Source organism: Mya arenaria, chromosome 7 (genome assembly GCF_026914265.1).
Source record: "Mya arenaria isolate MELC-2E11 chromosome 7, ASM2691426v1".
Taxonomy (NCBI): domain Eukaryota; kingdom Metazoa; phylum Mollusca; class Bivalvia; order Myida; family Myidae; genus Mya; species Mya arenaria.
The window spans coordinates 26715939-26732122 of NC_069128.1; the positions used below are offsets into that span (position 1 = coordinate 26715939).

Below are 16184 nucleotides of genomic sequence, written 5' to 3' on the forward strand. Positions count from 1 at the left end.
ATATATAATGATATTTAGTATTGCTCTATGATTGTATGTGACTACCTACTTGAAATAGTATTTATTGAAACAAAATCTTTGTCCGTGAGTATTCAAATTTGCTCCTTACAAAGTATTTTTGAAAACATAAGTATCAATATCACAATTTCTCATACAATTGTTTTACGTTTGTTAAAGATGAAATAAAAGCTGTGAGCATATCATTTTGTCACCCGAAACGGCGTCGTCAGGGTCCCCCAAAATGGAGACGAACGTAGATAGCACAGCATCATACGGGTCAGAGCCAAAGAACGGTATGTTACAAATATTTCAGTTTAGTTTTATGTATAAAAGTTAATTAACTTAAAAAGTTGTAATTTGAACTATTGTATTCAATTCATTATAGTTAATACAAGATTATTCAATGGATAAGAGTAGTGTTTGAAATGGTAAAATCAAGATGTGTTTCATGTTAACACAACTAGTGTATGAAAATTATTTTAGTTTATTTGCAAGTTCGAATCATGTTATAAAAACAAACAACCAATATTTCATTCATAAACAATGCAATTACCTGGCTAACGCATTAACTAAATATACCGATTAATTTTGTATAACGTGCTTATATGAGCTGATATTTAATAAGGGCAGTTTTTGACAAGGCAAATTTTGAAATATTAAACATTATTTTATTACCATCACTACTTCATACGTAAAACATTACCCAAAATAAAGCAGTCAGTTTTTACAATTCCGTAAAATCGGCCGTATTCCAGTCTGATGACCTCCCGTCATTACACGTACCATTGCTTGTTGGTGAATTGACGTCATAAATCAAAGAAAATTCGTCATTTAAATGGTATTGATTGGGAAATCATATGTCTTAAACGTGTTTAAAGTCTAGGGATGCAAACGAATATTCGATCAAACGTTTGGTATTCGAATGCCAAAATCGGTATTCGAATATTTTTTTGTTGTTATTGAATATATAGAATGATAAATATTTTGTGTACCACTCTGTTGCTGTGAATAAAGTTCGTTTGTCGTGTTTTTTAAAGCGATTGTCCCATAATACCAGAGGTGTGATTGTGATGACAATACACCATACACGCGTCATATGTCATTAAGGGACATATCGTCGGGTACTATAAAAAGATGACACGTGCTACAATAATGTAGTTACATGTATGTTCTTTATAATATATATCCACGTTTTCGATATAATGTTCTTGCCTTGAAATGAAACTGTATACTATAGTGTAGATATATGTCCTCTATTGATTAACAATGAGTCAAAATCCACATAAGGTGCTATTTATTATTTCACTAGTTCCTGAGTTAGTTAAGTTTTTCCACAGTTATACTTAGTAGAGGTCTATCCCAGAACGAGGCTGCTCGTCCTACGGAAAGACCCTCCATTGGCGCATTACGCCATTTGATTAGCAATCCATCTACTTTCACATTGATTACAAATAAGGAGGCAGTGGAATTGAAATTATTCCCACTTTAAACCATGCGTTTTTGTAATAAAATGATTATAAGTACTGCGTTTTGAACAATTTAGATTTCGACCGGCTAGCACTTTGTGAAATCCGAATCTGCAAAAACACACTTGAGTCCAATAAATAAATCTCAGATAAACACGCATCATCATATCATAATTTTGTTAGTATGTGATTTTCAACTTACAGCATAGTACACATTTATTATTATTATTGTTTATTATTATTATTATTATAATTATTATTATTATTATTATTATTATTATTATTATTATTATTATTATTATTATTATCATTATTATTATCATTATTATTATTATTATCATTATTATTATTATTATTATTATTATTATTATTATTATTAGTATTATTATTATTATTAGTATTATTATTATTATTATGTAAATCATGAAAATGTTTATGTTAACTTTAGAATCATTGTTAAAACTCTTGTGAGTGCGAAGTTCTTTGCTTTATTGCTTAACAATGCATAACATAGTTTTAAGGATTTAAACTCATACCAGGAATATTCATGCGATATGTAAACCGAAAACTTTTTAAGAAAAATTATATTACAAGTAGCGTGTGACATGTAAATATAAGGATTGAATTTATATCGGGGGAATTCATAAGATTTGGAATGCCCCGCTCAAAATCGCAATTTCCAGGGCTTAATTTTTACATACGAAGGGGAAATACTCGTTACTCGCCAATGAATTGAACAGCGAAGTACCGCCCCTTTTTTCATCGCATCACACCAATGGAATGTTTTCATTACGTAGAAAATAGTTATGTTATATATTTCCCGTATTTTTATCCTCAAAAAATCTGTCTCATGTTTCATTTAATGAAAGCTTATATAAAAATGTTTCTTATAGAATTTTGACATTCTTTAGCTTTTACTTAAACTCGACAAGTCAAATTGCAATGCTCGCACGATCGAAATGAAAAAAGAACGAATAACATTGAGATTAAACGATTTTATCCTAGTTAATGAAACATTAATTGATTATTGATATCCTGAGTTACCTAATTAAATTTCAAGACAGTCCAACTATTTGTATGACAGTAAGGATTTTTTGTGTATTTCTTATCTTTATATATATATGCGCGTAACTAACATTGTATGATAAAAGGGTGCCGGCATTGCTACACCCAGTGAATCGACTGGACAGTTAAAATGGACGTCACTTTACTTCAGAACAGTACTTAAGTGTGTTAAATATATATTACATTTGTATCAAAGGTGTTGTATACACTATCTTCTATTTGATTTAATTGGCTTAACTTTTCTTACCAGTAATATCTGTTTTAGTGATTTTGGAGTGACATTAGCTGGTGTGTCAAGTTTAATTTCATCTATAATAGTTTGTGGAATGCAGTTTGTCAATTTATATATTTCCTAAAATCATGATCATTTACAATATTCCATATCATACCATATGTTAAGGTATTTTTTTGCAAGACTGGAAGTCTCTATACGTATAATCAAAATGGGGAACTAACAAGCTTAAAATTATATATTATTGTGCGTTTGTGTACCAAGTAATTGCAGTGTTGTGTTGTGTGTATCCACTGCTCAACCGATGTAGCTCTGGTTAATTCAGGAATAAAACAAAACAGATATAAAGAACGTTTTAAATAAACAAAAAAAAATTTCAGGTCGAATTGGAAAAATTGTTTTTACCGTTTCCAAGGAGAAGGCGATTGAGACCATTAGGAGGCATTTGCTCCGCGTGTTCAAACGAGAGCTAGGAAACTTTATTGATCACCTGCATTCTGGCTATCCTGATTCGAAACATCTTACTTTCACTCACGTATTTTTGCCATCTGACAAGAACTGGATTGGGGTTAACGTTAGTGGATACGAAAAGTTCAAGGAACTACTACAGAAGAAAAATGCCTCACGGAATTGCGTCACGACGTGTTTGAACGCATATTTTAGGGAACACCGTATAAGTGAACAATGTGGTTTAAGAAAGGAGTCAGCAATCGACTTTAAATTCCATCTCAAAACGAAACAGAGCCCCCAGACACCAAGGTAAGTGTGTGTGCAATCACCATGTAATATGACCTATTTAAGCTTTGACGTAGTAATGCTATTTATGACAGAGACAGGTTAGCAGATATTCAATATACACATATATTCATCAATTTTAAGCATTCACTTGATATTAATTTAACCAATTTTAGTTTGTAAAATCATTATGTGAATGAAATATTGCATCGGATATTGTTTTTAAAAACTTTGGTCAGTCACAAAAAGGTAGAACACCGCTATTTCGAAGTTGACGGGACCCAGCTAAATACTTCGAAATAACGATTTGTCCAAATAAACTTTGAGAGAAATAATCCCAAGTTCCACCAACGATTGTCTCCGAAATCCGGCGCATCCGAATTCTACTCTACCGGCGTCACAAAATATTTGTGTCGTGAAATTTCAAATGGCTGCATTTTACTCTATGTAAAGCGATGTTTAATAAAATTCCGAAACATATATTTTATTATTATTTTATTTACACAAATATTAATATAATCGGCAGTGGGTCGAGTGAATAAAGCATCAATCGGTGTTGTTGTGGCAGACATTTCGAATGACGATTTTACCGGAAAAAAAACATCCGTTATATACAAATAATATCACTCAACATTAATCACTCTATGTATTCGACACCGTTGTTTGCTCCATACACGCGCCAATTAACTCAAGGCATTCCTTAAACCGCGATAATTGCACCTTATTATAACGTTAATTGGTCTGTCACGCCGATGTCAGCGTAGGTGTGAAAACACAACAAAGCGAGGAGCTTGGGTCGTCTGCAAGCGGTTTAAACATTAATGTATACAAGGAAAAAAATCGGGACCGAAAAAAAGTTCGAAAGACCGATTAATTCGGTTTATCGGTGTTCGGAATAGCGGTGTTGTACAATATTCGCTATTCACAGCAGTAGAGATATAGCGACTGATTCGCAAATACAATATGAAAATTCCAAGTTTCAACACAACTGCGTTGCAACATTTCATTGATCACTTTTTCATCTTAATCCTTACCATGCTGCAATGTTTTAAGTGTAGTTCTGTGCTCACTGCCGAGTTGTTTTGAGTGAATGTTAAATATATCACCCATTGACTTTAAAAGAATACAATTGATTACAGCATTCAAACTTTCAGACAGTGATGTTGAAATGTTAAAGTTTTACTTAAGCTGTCAGTAATTGAAATTGATTCCACAATAACCATGGAGACACATTCTTGTCTAAAAAGTATACTTTTATTTAACAAATGCTATTGTTTTTTTTTTATAAAAACACATTTGTATTCATCAATAAAATCCATCAATTGAAGTATTTTTGGGTTTAATGAAGATTCACATTGATATTGAACGCAATTAAATGAAAACATATGTTATTTATAGAATAATACATGGTTGACCATGGCTTTTGGTTGATAATTGCCCCAGTGGAAGGAATAATTGCCCGAGGGCTGGGGCAATTATCAACCAAAAGCCATGGTCAACCATGTATTATTCTGTATAATACATATGTTTTGTCATTTGTCAATGATTTCATATGGATTTAAAAACATGATTTTGTTGAATAATGAAAGATATGTAATAACTATAATAAGCATGTAGTCTGATAGCCTTAAAATGTGATATAACAAAATGGTTTTGAATGGAATTAGCTGCGAAAAAAAACGAGTGACTGGAAATCAAAATAGCACACCTTTTCGTACGTGTTTTCAGAATAAGCCTGCAATTTTTCCATTCTTCAAATATTTCCTGTTTTACATCGGCTGATTGTGGTGTTCATTTCAATAGATGAGGAATAATTAACATTTCTCAGTTAATAATGTAAAACTAAACGTTTCAACAAAACATTTCCTTGTCTCACTGCTATATGACCTTTATCGAATGTAAACATCCGGTACGGTTTAAGGTAGTACTCGTTACTGAAACACGGAATGTGGCATTATTGGTAAAACTAATTTCATTTTTATTGCACCGATAGTTCCATTTTAACCCCTTTAAAGCTGTTGATAATGTTTGCCTAACAAGTGTCCTGGATGTACCGATTACCGGTGTATTAAGAAACTATCCAATGGAATTTTGGCCAGGTTACACGCAAGCTTCTTTAAATTTCACTCATATTTAAGAAAAATCATTTTGCCATCAGTAACAATAAGTTTTGTATACCAGAGAACACAATTATTGATTTCTAGTTGCCTTTTGTTTACCGACCGTGGCCGCCATCTTGGATTTTTCAGTTACCAAATACCGGTGGAATCATGGGAAACGTAGCTACTGCATTAAACTCCCAGTTAGTAAGCTAAAGTTATTATGTCAGCAATGTTGGCAGGTCTGGGTCTAGAATTATAGTTTACCTTGCAGAAATAAAGTGCACATTAAACAAAACATTGCCCTAAAACACACACAAAAAAATAATTCTGCTAATATTTGCCCATTTTTACCAAAACAATGTTAATTTACCCTTACCAAAGGATCCCTCCACCATTTCTGGAATTCAATATTGGCATCTTTATTCAACATTAAAAAGTCAGAAGTTTAGTCGAGTGGCCCCAAAAGCACATGCTCAATGATGACGTATCAACAAGATGGATGCCGACTGTCAAAATTTGTTTGTGAATTATTCAAAGTTTATTCATTGATTGTAATATATATGAATTGAAAAAGTTCAGAAATAATGTTTCCAATGAATTTTGATATAACAAATGTGTTTTTACCCTTAGGAACTACACTTTTATCGAAAGTTTCATATTGACATATACCAAGAGATATTGTAAACAAAGAATACCGGAAGTGCTCTTCCTGAACTGGATATTCGGATTTTTCGGATTACACCGGTAATTGGTAACCACCGGTATTTCGTACGTTACGGCGGCCATTTTTATTTTCGTGAAAATGCCGTCAGTGTGCACGTTTTCGTCTTCGTCATGCAATTATGCCATAATCGCCCTGACGTGCCGCGATAATCTCACAGGCGGGGACGATAATCATTATTGCAAGAACGAATTTCTACAATAAAATGATACTATTTATAGTAGAGAGAGAGAGAGAGAGAGAGAGAGAGAGAGAGAGAGAGAGAGAGAGAGATAAAGAGAGGGAGAGAGAGAGAGATAAAGAGAGAGAGAGAGAGAGAGAGAGAGAGAGAGAGAGAGAGAGAGAGAGAGGGAGAGAGATTCTTTATTTCCTCCGATATGAAGAGACATGACACATTATAATCAGAACATAATACAAAGAAACATATTGAACAAAAATTTACATAAATTATATACAACAAACAAATTTATCAGATAAGAAGGATAACTATAAATAATACGTCTAGTAATACTGTATGATAACTATGCATCTATACATGTACTAATACAGTGAATGAAACATAGTTTTGTTATTTCATTTACCTTTTCCCATTCTACGACGTCTTATTATCATTGATTTGTTTTAATTGACTACATTACCATTATTTTATGAATATTTATCTGTTTTATCTTTTTTAATGTCATAATAAATAATTTTCAGCAAATAAAACTTTCATATTTAGTTATTTTAGGGATACTTAGCTATAGATTGAAGAACAGTAAACAATAAACTAATGGCACAGACCTGATACTCTGTTTAAAGGATCACAAAACAATAGTCCAGTATGAATTTGATATCACAATTATACTGAATGGGAGCATGATTGATAAATAAACATTCCACAATTATGTATCTTTCAGTCATTTCATTTCAATTTTAAAAGGATGCTATTGAAACATATCAACTATGTTTTTTTTTAAAAAGTACAGTATACCAATAAGATGCGACTCTAAAGTTGTATTCATTTGAGACTACATAAACACAACATGAGAAAATGAATGAAAACTATGCTTTTGTACAGTATACATTAAATTTTATAAGTACATGAACAATCATGTTTCTTAAAGGAAAAAATGTTTATATTTATTATTTCCAACCGGGGACTGAACTAGTCTTCCTTAGTAGCAGTACTTAAGAATTGGTGAAGGACAGTATCAAAAGTATATATAGTATATAATAAAATGAGCTCTAAAATAGTGAAAAAGAAGTCAAAAAAATCTTCTAATGTACATGTACTAATTAAACAAAAACAAGCAGTTACTTCAGATGGAAAGGATATAACCTATGCTTAAAACAAGTTGCCCATTGTACCCACTGGCGGCACAAGAGGGGTTCGGGGGGGGGGGGGGTCGCACCAGGTAGCGCCCCTCACATCGTTCAAATTTACTTCTTCAATATAGGAGAAATAAGATAAAAAGTAATTTTATACGCTCAAAATGCAACATCTCAGACTAGAATTGCTTAAAAAAAGATTTTATGCAATCCGCCCTGGTACCACTGTAAGTAGTTAATTTTGTAACTGTATGAATTCATAAAGGGAGCATTAGTTTAAACTTATTTATTTTCACAGCAATTGTGAAACAAGTTTTTGCAACTCTCATTGGAACAATGATACGAGAGAGTGTGTTCTTGTTTAGTGGGGGAAACCGGAAAACCCGGAAAGGAAACCCACTTGTCCAACTTGGTGTACACTCACCAAATTCATACACGCATAGGCTGGGAATAGACCACAGGTTCCCTTGGAGAGAGGCGAATAGGAAATTTATATTGAACCTATTGGTATAGTTCTAAATATATCATATAAGCTTTCCTATTATTTAACATATAAGTGTTATTTTATTGACTGCTTCGAAAGTACATGCTCTGCCTTAACAAATCAAAAAGTTTTAGTTCTTGGATGGCTGTTCTAACTAAATTTCGTTGTAGGGCTGTACATGTATATTCTAATACATTTTGAGATTCTTTCATCTTATGATAACATTAAAACAGAGAGAGATATATATGCAGTAAGCAAACTATGGCCATCAAAATAAAGAACATATTGACATGTCAGTATACTCATGTTTTAACACCATACTGTTTGTACATATGTAAAAATACAATGTAAAGTTTTGTAAAAATCACTGCAACTTTGAAAACATAAAACGATCCATCTTTAACAATAATGGCAGAATGTTAAATCTCATCTCTGCTTTAAGTTACCTGCCATTCAAACAATGATTTAACTTGTCAATTCTCCGAATTCTTGTGCATATATGCAGAAGCATAATTTTGGTTCATATTGTAAATGTTGAGGAAAAGCTCTCATGAGATGCAACACGTTTTGCCTTTTTTATTTAAAATAACACACACATTATTTTGGTAACAAAGAGTGTGATTATTTCCTTTATTTATTTATTTTTTCAAATAAACATGTAAATCCACACATAAGGTAGTTTTTTTTCTGTGTTAAAATTTATTAATAAGTTGTAAAAAAAATCATGTATAATAAATAAATTCATAAGAATGGTAATTACCAATTACAATTTTTGATTTTACATTTTTTTTTTTATAAATGTTTTATTTTTTCTGTATAAATGACACTATTGTACGTCAGAATCATACGGAATACTTTTATATGTGTCAATAGAGGTGTTTGTGTTTAGGGGTGTTTATTCAACGCGTTGGTCCTTTTCCCCCAATTGTAAAACTTAAAGGTATTTTGCCACCTAGTGATTGGGGGGAAGGGGGGGGGGGGCACCTTGCAAAAATAACCAGGAGGTGTTTTGTTTGAGGTGAAGTTGTCCCACATGCTTATGTGTAACCCTGGAGCCTGTAAGATGTACCTTAATTGGTTTGTTAAAAATAAAATCTACTGCACTGTATTACATTCTGCAGATGACAGCAGCCAATTGTATTAAACCAGTTAATTCGTTTGTAAGTTTTAGTCAGTCGAAATGTATATTGAATAATTGGTCATCATTCATCAAATAGGCATTGTTCACCAATTTAATTATAACCGTCATGTGTTAAGTTACCAAAAGATTGCATGCGGATAAGTTATCTTAAGTGTATACAATGGGCCCCCAGATGACTTGCGGATATGTAAAACAGTCTACGATTAAAGTAAAAACTCATGACATTTTTGAATGAACTATGGTTCTTTTACGACTAGATTTAAAGGATAGCAGTCATATCATTCTTTGTATGAAATAATTTATTAAAATATGCAGGAGTTGTTAAAATAACAATAGCAATAAGCATTGGCAAATGTAACAGCCGACACAAACAATTACCGTCACGTGATTGTTGTTTTTTCCCGCCAATTTAGGTCATGAAAATATTGTTGTTTATAGATAAATCATAAAAGTGTCAGCGGCTGCCATCGAATTAGTAGACACAAATTTCTATAAATTATGTGTAAGAAAAACATTTTGTAACATTATATGGTTATATATCAAATAACAGTGCACTTAGTGTGAGTGGTGAAATCGAAAGTAAATTTTTTATGTTGACACCGGTGACTTAATTTCACAATTTAATCTCAAGTTCGGTCGGTCGTGTTTATGGATTTTATATCACAGAATGGTTTGGAAATACTTGAGTCAATGTAAAGCTTGTGTTTATTCTTAAGTACATGTTTATTCATATTTGTGTTGATAGTAGATTAAAACAATGAAAAACAATGAAATAGTTGAACACATGTGTCGATGACATTGACTGATGCCGGGAGTTTAACTGCGAAACATTCAAATAAAACAACACGGGAAACTATTTTGAATAAGTCCATTTCAATTTGTAATGAACTTAATAGTTCACAATAAATGAGATTAATTGTTGTAACCACGGAATACTCTTTAAAATAAAAATAAAGCAGCATGAAGTACAGATGCCCTGTGAACGCATACATAAAATGGCGGCGTTGGGGGTAAATGAAAATATCCGATACATAATTATGGATTTCTATGTCAGTTTACTATTATAATATTGGTACATAAAATTAACTCACATGCTAGATTTATTATTTTGCTATGTGATATTTATGTACTGATGTGGTAATTTGCTGCAAGATTTGAATTTGAAATGGATTTGCTGAACATCCCATGGTAAATAACCCGGTCCGAAAATATCCGGACTTAGCATCCGAACTTTGACAGTATATGCATGTGTACATTGGATGAATATCTGTCTGTATATTCGCATTTACATGCGATGCTTTTTTGAAATAATATTACCACTTTAAATGCGTATTGGTAGTTTTTGTTCTTACGTTATTCTCTTCGGAGTATTCTCAAATCTACTTATTGTTTTCCTAAACTGAGGAAATGTTTTTAAATACTTCATATATTGAAGGAAAAACATGCTATCCCTTTACACTGCCGAAACCAAATGTATTCTACGTAGCAAATGCTGTATGAAAATTAATTTATATTAATACATATATTTTTAGTACATTTGAAAGTCTAGAGAAGCAGGCAACAGTTAAATCCAGGTTCAAATTGAATTTAAAGTTTCTGTTGGCCTGACAGCAAACGGAATAAAAAAAAACAGACGACAACACATTCGACAAATACCAAAATATAGTTTTCAGTAAATGGTTGAGTTAAATCAACTTGGCAGTATAAGTGAATACAACATTGAGATTTGCAACCAGTTCATAAGCTCACAACCTCACATTAATAACTCAAGCTATAAGCATGATTTTAATTGCTTTACAATTCATTCGCGATTATGGAGAAATTATAGCGAACAAAAACGTTCTTAAAAATGTATCGTTCCATTTGTAAAACAGGTTTTTAAAGAAAATCAGGTTACTAGACTGGGAATGTCGTTGCGTGGGCGGGCGCTCATGTTTGTCAAGCATTGGTTTCCGCACAAAACTTAAGCAAGCATCGATATATTGTATTGTTGTTATGTAGGTAGTTAATGTGAAGCGCGAGCTTTGGCTTGCATTAAAGGGGGGCTTGGGCATGGTCAAGGTCGCTGTAACTAAAAATAGAAAAATCGTTTCCGCCCAATAATTGTAAGAAAGAATTGATGGATAGTTACGAAAGTTGGTGTGTAGGAAGCTTTTGTGAAAAGATAGCTTGGGAATGCTTAAGGGGGATGTGAGGTCAATGAGAAAAACGGAACCATGTGATTCCGACAAATAACTAAAGCTAACACTGTTGGATAGAAATGAAAGTTGGTGTTTAGGTAACTTATGTGAATATAGTTGAAATTGCTTTTGACGGGAGGAGGGGGTCCAGGTCAAGGTCACAGTTACAAAAACAAGGTTTTCACCCAATAACTAAAGTAAGAATTGGTGGATAGTAATGGAAATTGTTGTGTAGATAGTCTTTGTTAAGCACTATATTGGGTTTGAAATGGAGGGGAGTAGGGTCAAGGTCACTGTTACTAAATTAGAAAAGTGGCGAAAACATTGGTTTCCGCAAGATAGTTTAACCTAGAATTGAAAGGCGATGTGTACGTAGCTTATGTGAAGAGCTAGCTTGGGTTTGGTTTCGCGGGGGTTGGAGTCAGGTCAAGTTCACTGTACACTAAAATAGAAAAACGGTTTTCGCCCAATTACTTTAGGCTGTTGTCGCGTAACGTGACTAAAACGTTGAGTTTAATTGGTTACAGCAACAGAGTCTCTTTTAAAGTATAAAGATTAGTTTATTCCATTAATTTAGCATTGATTTAACAATATATCTAATGTAACATTTAATGGTCTATGGTAGATGCTTTTTCTCCCACCCCAGTTAAACAAAATTAAGTAAAAATGTATTTTTTTGCTGGAACTCTTTTGTGCTTAGTGAAAATAATTGCGTATGGATATGCGATTATTCGTAGTTGTCATGGATATGCGCACAGTGATATACATTATGTTAATAGCCAAATAGTTCTAAGGAGAGTGAAGCTTTATTTCGTGAAAGGTGCGTGATAACTGTTTTATGGTAACATTTGAAGCGAGAAATAATTAATTAGCGTTCTAAATATTGCCATAAGACAAGGTTTCCATGTGAATACAGACGACAGTTTTCAACAAGGGAGGTAATTACTATGCGGCGACCATAAAAAAGGAGTTCCATACCGGCATTTTATCTTCGCCCGTGGGCAAGATAAGAATTTCTAGCATTGTTAAATTATGGGATCTACTTATCTGAGTAGGGAGAAAAGGTTGTCTAATGGAATTTGACAATTCAAAACAATAAGACAGTTCAGCGTAAACATTTGTATAAAGAATTGCTATTTTTATACGGAATATGTCGTTTAGTAACTATAAAAGCTTTAATAAGCGTATGTTAGTTAATGTGTCTGTCAAAATATATACTATGGTGAATTGTCTTTATGACAGTATTGACATATATTCAGAGTATTTATACTCATTCATTTGTGTTTTGGCGAGTCGTGTGTCCGGGTTCAGTCCGGAAATTATGATGGACTCACATGTCGGTTAGGTTTGGGTCATGACATAGAGAACGTTATATTGTACCTAGAACTATATTATGATATTAAATAAGAACATTTTAAATAAAGAAATAACATTAAAACAATTGTTGGTTCAATGAATTAGAGTTCTAGAAAGTTCTAGAGAGTTCTGTGGCTGTTACGCTACACTGTTTCCTTTTTCTAACTCATACAAGAAAGTTCTAGGCTATAATTTCTGATTGTCCATATCAAAAACGTCACATTGCAGCGTTCTAGTTTTACCTTTTCTGGAAACAGGCTTTTTCCATATAAACGCGATGGCCAATTGGTCCCAACCGATCTCCCACTGTTACGCTTATTGTTCATACGACATGCTTCGTTAAGCAAGAACGTTTTCCTAAGACCAATCCGGAAGAGGCATAATTGCAGAAACTTGTCATAAAGAATGCCGACGTAACTATGACGAAGCAAGATCCCAAATCATACGGCAATGGCAGGCTCAATATCATTGCAAGGCGTTATCGTTTGAAAGTTTCAAAGAGAACAATTTCATGCAAATAGCTCACCCTTAGTATTTTATATTAGACAGAAGATTTGTTTGAATACTTCCACATTGTCTACGTCAATAAAGGTTATTTTACAGAAGCTTATTCTTTCGTAATTACGATGGCTTATATGTTTTCCTTTCGGAATGCCCCTAGAACATAGTGGTAATTTGTTCTTCTTTATTTGTCATATACCATTAATCATAGGCAGTCAAGATTTTTCGCCTTAGCTATAGTTTTATTTGATGTCGATTTAATTAGGTTTTGAATAGAAATTTTATTAATTGATAACCTTTTACTGTTTGTAGTTTTCCAATTGCGAAGTCAAAGGAAATCACTGAGGTAAATATGCCTTACATTTTGTTACTAAGCATTACAAGTAGTAGTTAAATTATAGCAAAACTCAGCACAAACTGCTTTTGATAAACTATTATTCATACCTATTGGCATTTTTACGTGTCAACTTTAACTGCTGCAATTTTCTGAAGCTTCCTTGCATTGTCATCCATATGCAAATTGTGTAGAAGAAAGGATTTTAGTTAGATAATTTGAGTTTTCCTTTTCTGGAATTTCATTTGCACCAAACGTTAAGTGCTAAAATATACTATCATACTAATGTACTAGAATGTACTAATGTATTAGAAACATTGTATAAATAGTCAAGTGGTACTAAGCATATTGTTTAGTATCTTATTATATTGTATTGTATTATATTGTATTGTATTATATTATATTGTACTGTATTATATTGAATTGTATTGTATTGTATTGTAATGTATTATATTGTATTTGTATTGTATTATATTGAATTGTATTATATGGTATTGTATTGTATGTGTTTTGTTTTGTATGTGTTTTGTTTTCTACTGTATCGTATCGTATAATTCTAAAGTAATTATTACAATGCGTTTTTAAATATGTTTAAGCTTAAGGACGTATCTTTTGTTTTCGACCACCCATCGGATGTTGCTACCGACAGTTTATTTATCAGAGGTTCCTTAACCGATCTAATCAATGGCCAACTGCATGGAAAACCAATGTGTAACATTACCTTTGCATTTACACAGTCTGAAATCGACGAGGTCAATGGAAAAATATACCATTACGAACTGCACAAAGCATCAAAACTATCAAATAATAATCCTGAAATAATTCATGTGGATTATAAATTAAAAGTGGAATCATCGGTTGTCCATAGGGATTGTTTTAAAGACACTTCTGGGCAATTATTCGATTTGATTTCGAGTAAGGAATATGATCCGAATCAAGTGTGCGCGCAAGTAGATCGCTTAAATAGGTATTATCTCAATTCAGAACGTGACAGGGTAATAGCTGTTAAAGCTGTTATTGAAAGAATTTCGTTTGCCAGCAAAAATATGATTCCGGGGCTGAACCTTTTCCTTGTTATTGAAAGGGTATTTAAAAATCAGTATCATATCATGGAAACTGTTTTTAGTTCGGAACAGGCTGCGGCATTGATAGCGATATTACTGGATATGTCAATTAGTGACTTCCCAGATAGGTGTCAAACAAATATGCTGACTATCAGTCAGGAAGTATTTAAAATAGCGATTGGAAGTACATTTTCTATGGCCGCATATCTGAACTGCGTTTGGGAAAGTTGTTTGGGAAAGAAGCATAAGATTGATGTTGTTGAGAATTATTTGAAAAAGAATCCATCAGACCGTGTTATTCTTTATAGTGATCAAAAAGAACTGAATATATTATGCAACACTATATTTCAAGACGTCCTTAAAGGAATTGACCAAATTTGGAGCATTTTTGAGGAACTCTTTAAAAACTTGCCGCAAGAGAACGCATTTAATGTTCTAGTTCATATTACTAGAAAAACGGAAGGTAATTTCGAAGGTAATTTTACCAACAGGATAGAAACGCTTTTGCCGCATGTTTTTGACTACGTAAAGAAATATATTTCGGAAAGAAGTCCGGAAGATGATCTTGACTCATTTGTGGATTTTATTTGGACATTGAAAACCATTCCAGGATGTGTCAATGATGAAATGAGAGGTCGTATTGAGGAACTGTTGCTTAAGTATCTTCAAATACATCGTGTCAAATGTTCGTCCAAGATGTTTGAACATATACTACGTATTCTTGACAGTGAATTCGTATTTGTTGCTTCTGGTAGGAAAAAAGAACTTTTGCTGGCTATGGCAAGTTCTAAATCAAAACTTGTGCGTGATAATTTTTGTCATATTTGCCACAGTTTTAAAGATTTAAAGGTGCCCTTTCAAGATATTCTTGTTTCAATTCCGGAAGAAACAACCACACAACTTATAATAACCAATATTTGCGAGCTTGAAGAAGAATGCCAAAACGATGATGAATTATTATATGACATTTTCAAACATTTGAAATGGCTTTTGGAATCATTTGAGCAATTAACATACGACGAGAATAAGATTCTTGAACAATGTTTATCAGTTATAAAACGCTCAACGTTGGAAAGTATAATGGATGTTACAAAGAGCATGGATACAACATTTAAACAGTTTCAAAGCGTTGTTGATATTCTTACAAAAGGCATATCTGACTCAATTAACGACAGGTGTCATCGAACTCAAACAAAGCCGTGTGACATTGTTACGCGAATGGAACGAGAGGGAAAACTGATCATCGATTCAAGGTAAACATTGCTAAGACAAAGATTCTACTTATGTTTTCGTAAGATAAATCAGCCTGTGACCATCTGATTGTCTTGCTTTCATTTGAACGTCTTTTTAAAAAAAATGAAGTACTTTGTCCCACTTATTGTTAAAACAAGGCTGTTGCTAACAGTTTTTAAACAATACTAATCCAATTGTATTCCTTATACCGCTTCATATGGCAAAACAGTTGTAGAATATTTTGTTTCAGTTGGTTTGT

At 32.8% G+C, this 16184-nt stretch overlaps 1 protein-coding gene across 4 annotated transcripts in view; it reads left to right on the plus strand.

Annotated features, from left to right (window-relative positions):
- LOC128240424 (uncharacterized) overlaps nt 1-16184 on the plus strand; it is a 54282-nt gene that overhangs the window by 24153 nt on the left and 13945 nt on the right. For 3 of the 4 annotated variants that reach the window (XM_052957064.1, XM_052957063.1, XM_052957065.1), the window contains exons 2-5: nt 178-293; nt 3144-3522; nt 13607-13640; nt 14225-15945. In XM_052957064.1, coding sequence (XP_052813024.1) covers nt 242-293; nt 3144-3522; nt 13607-13640; nt 14225-15945 — 2186 coding nt within the window. In that variant the 5' untranslated portion in view covers nt 178-241. The remainder of the gene's footprint in view (nt 1-177; nt 294-3143; nt 3523-13606; nt 13641-14224; nt 15946-16184) is intronic. The other variant, XM_052957066.1, reaches the window with a different exon arrangement.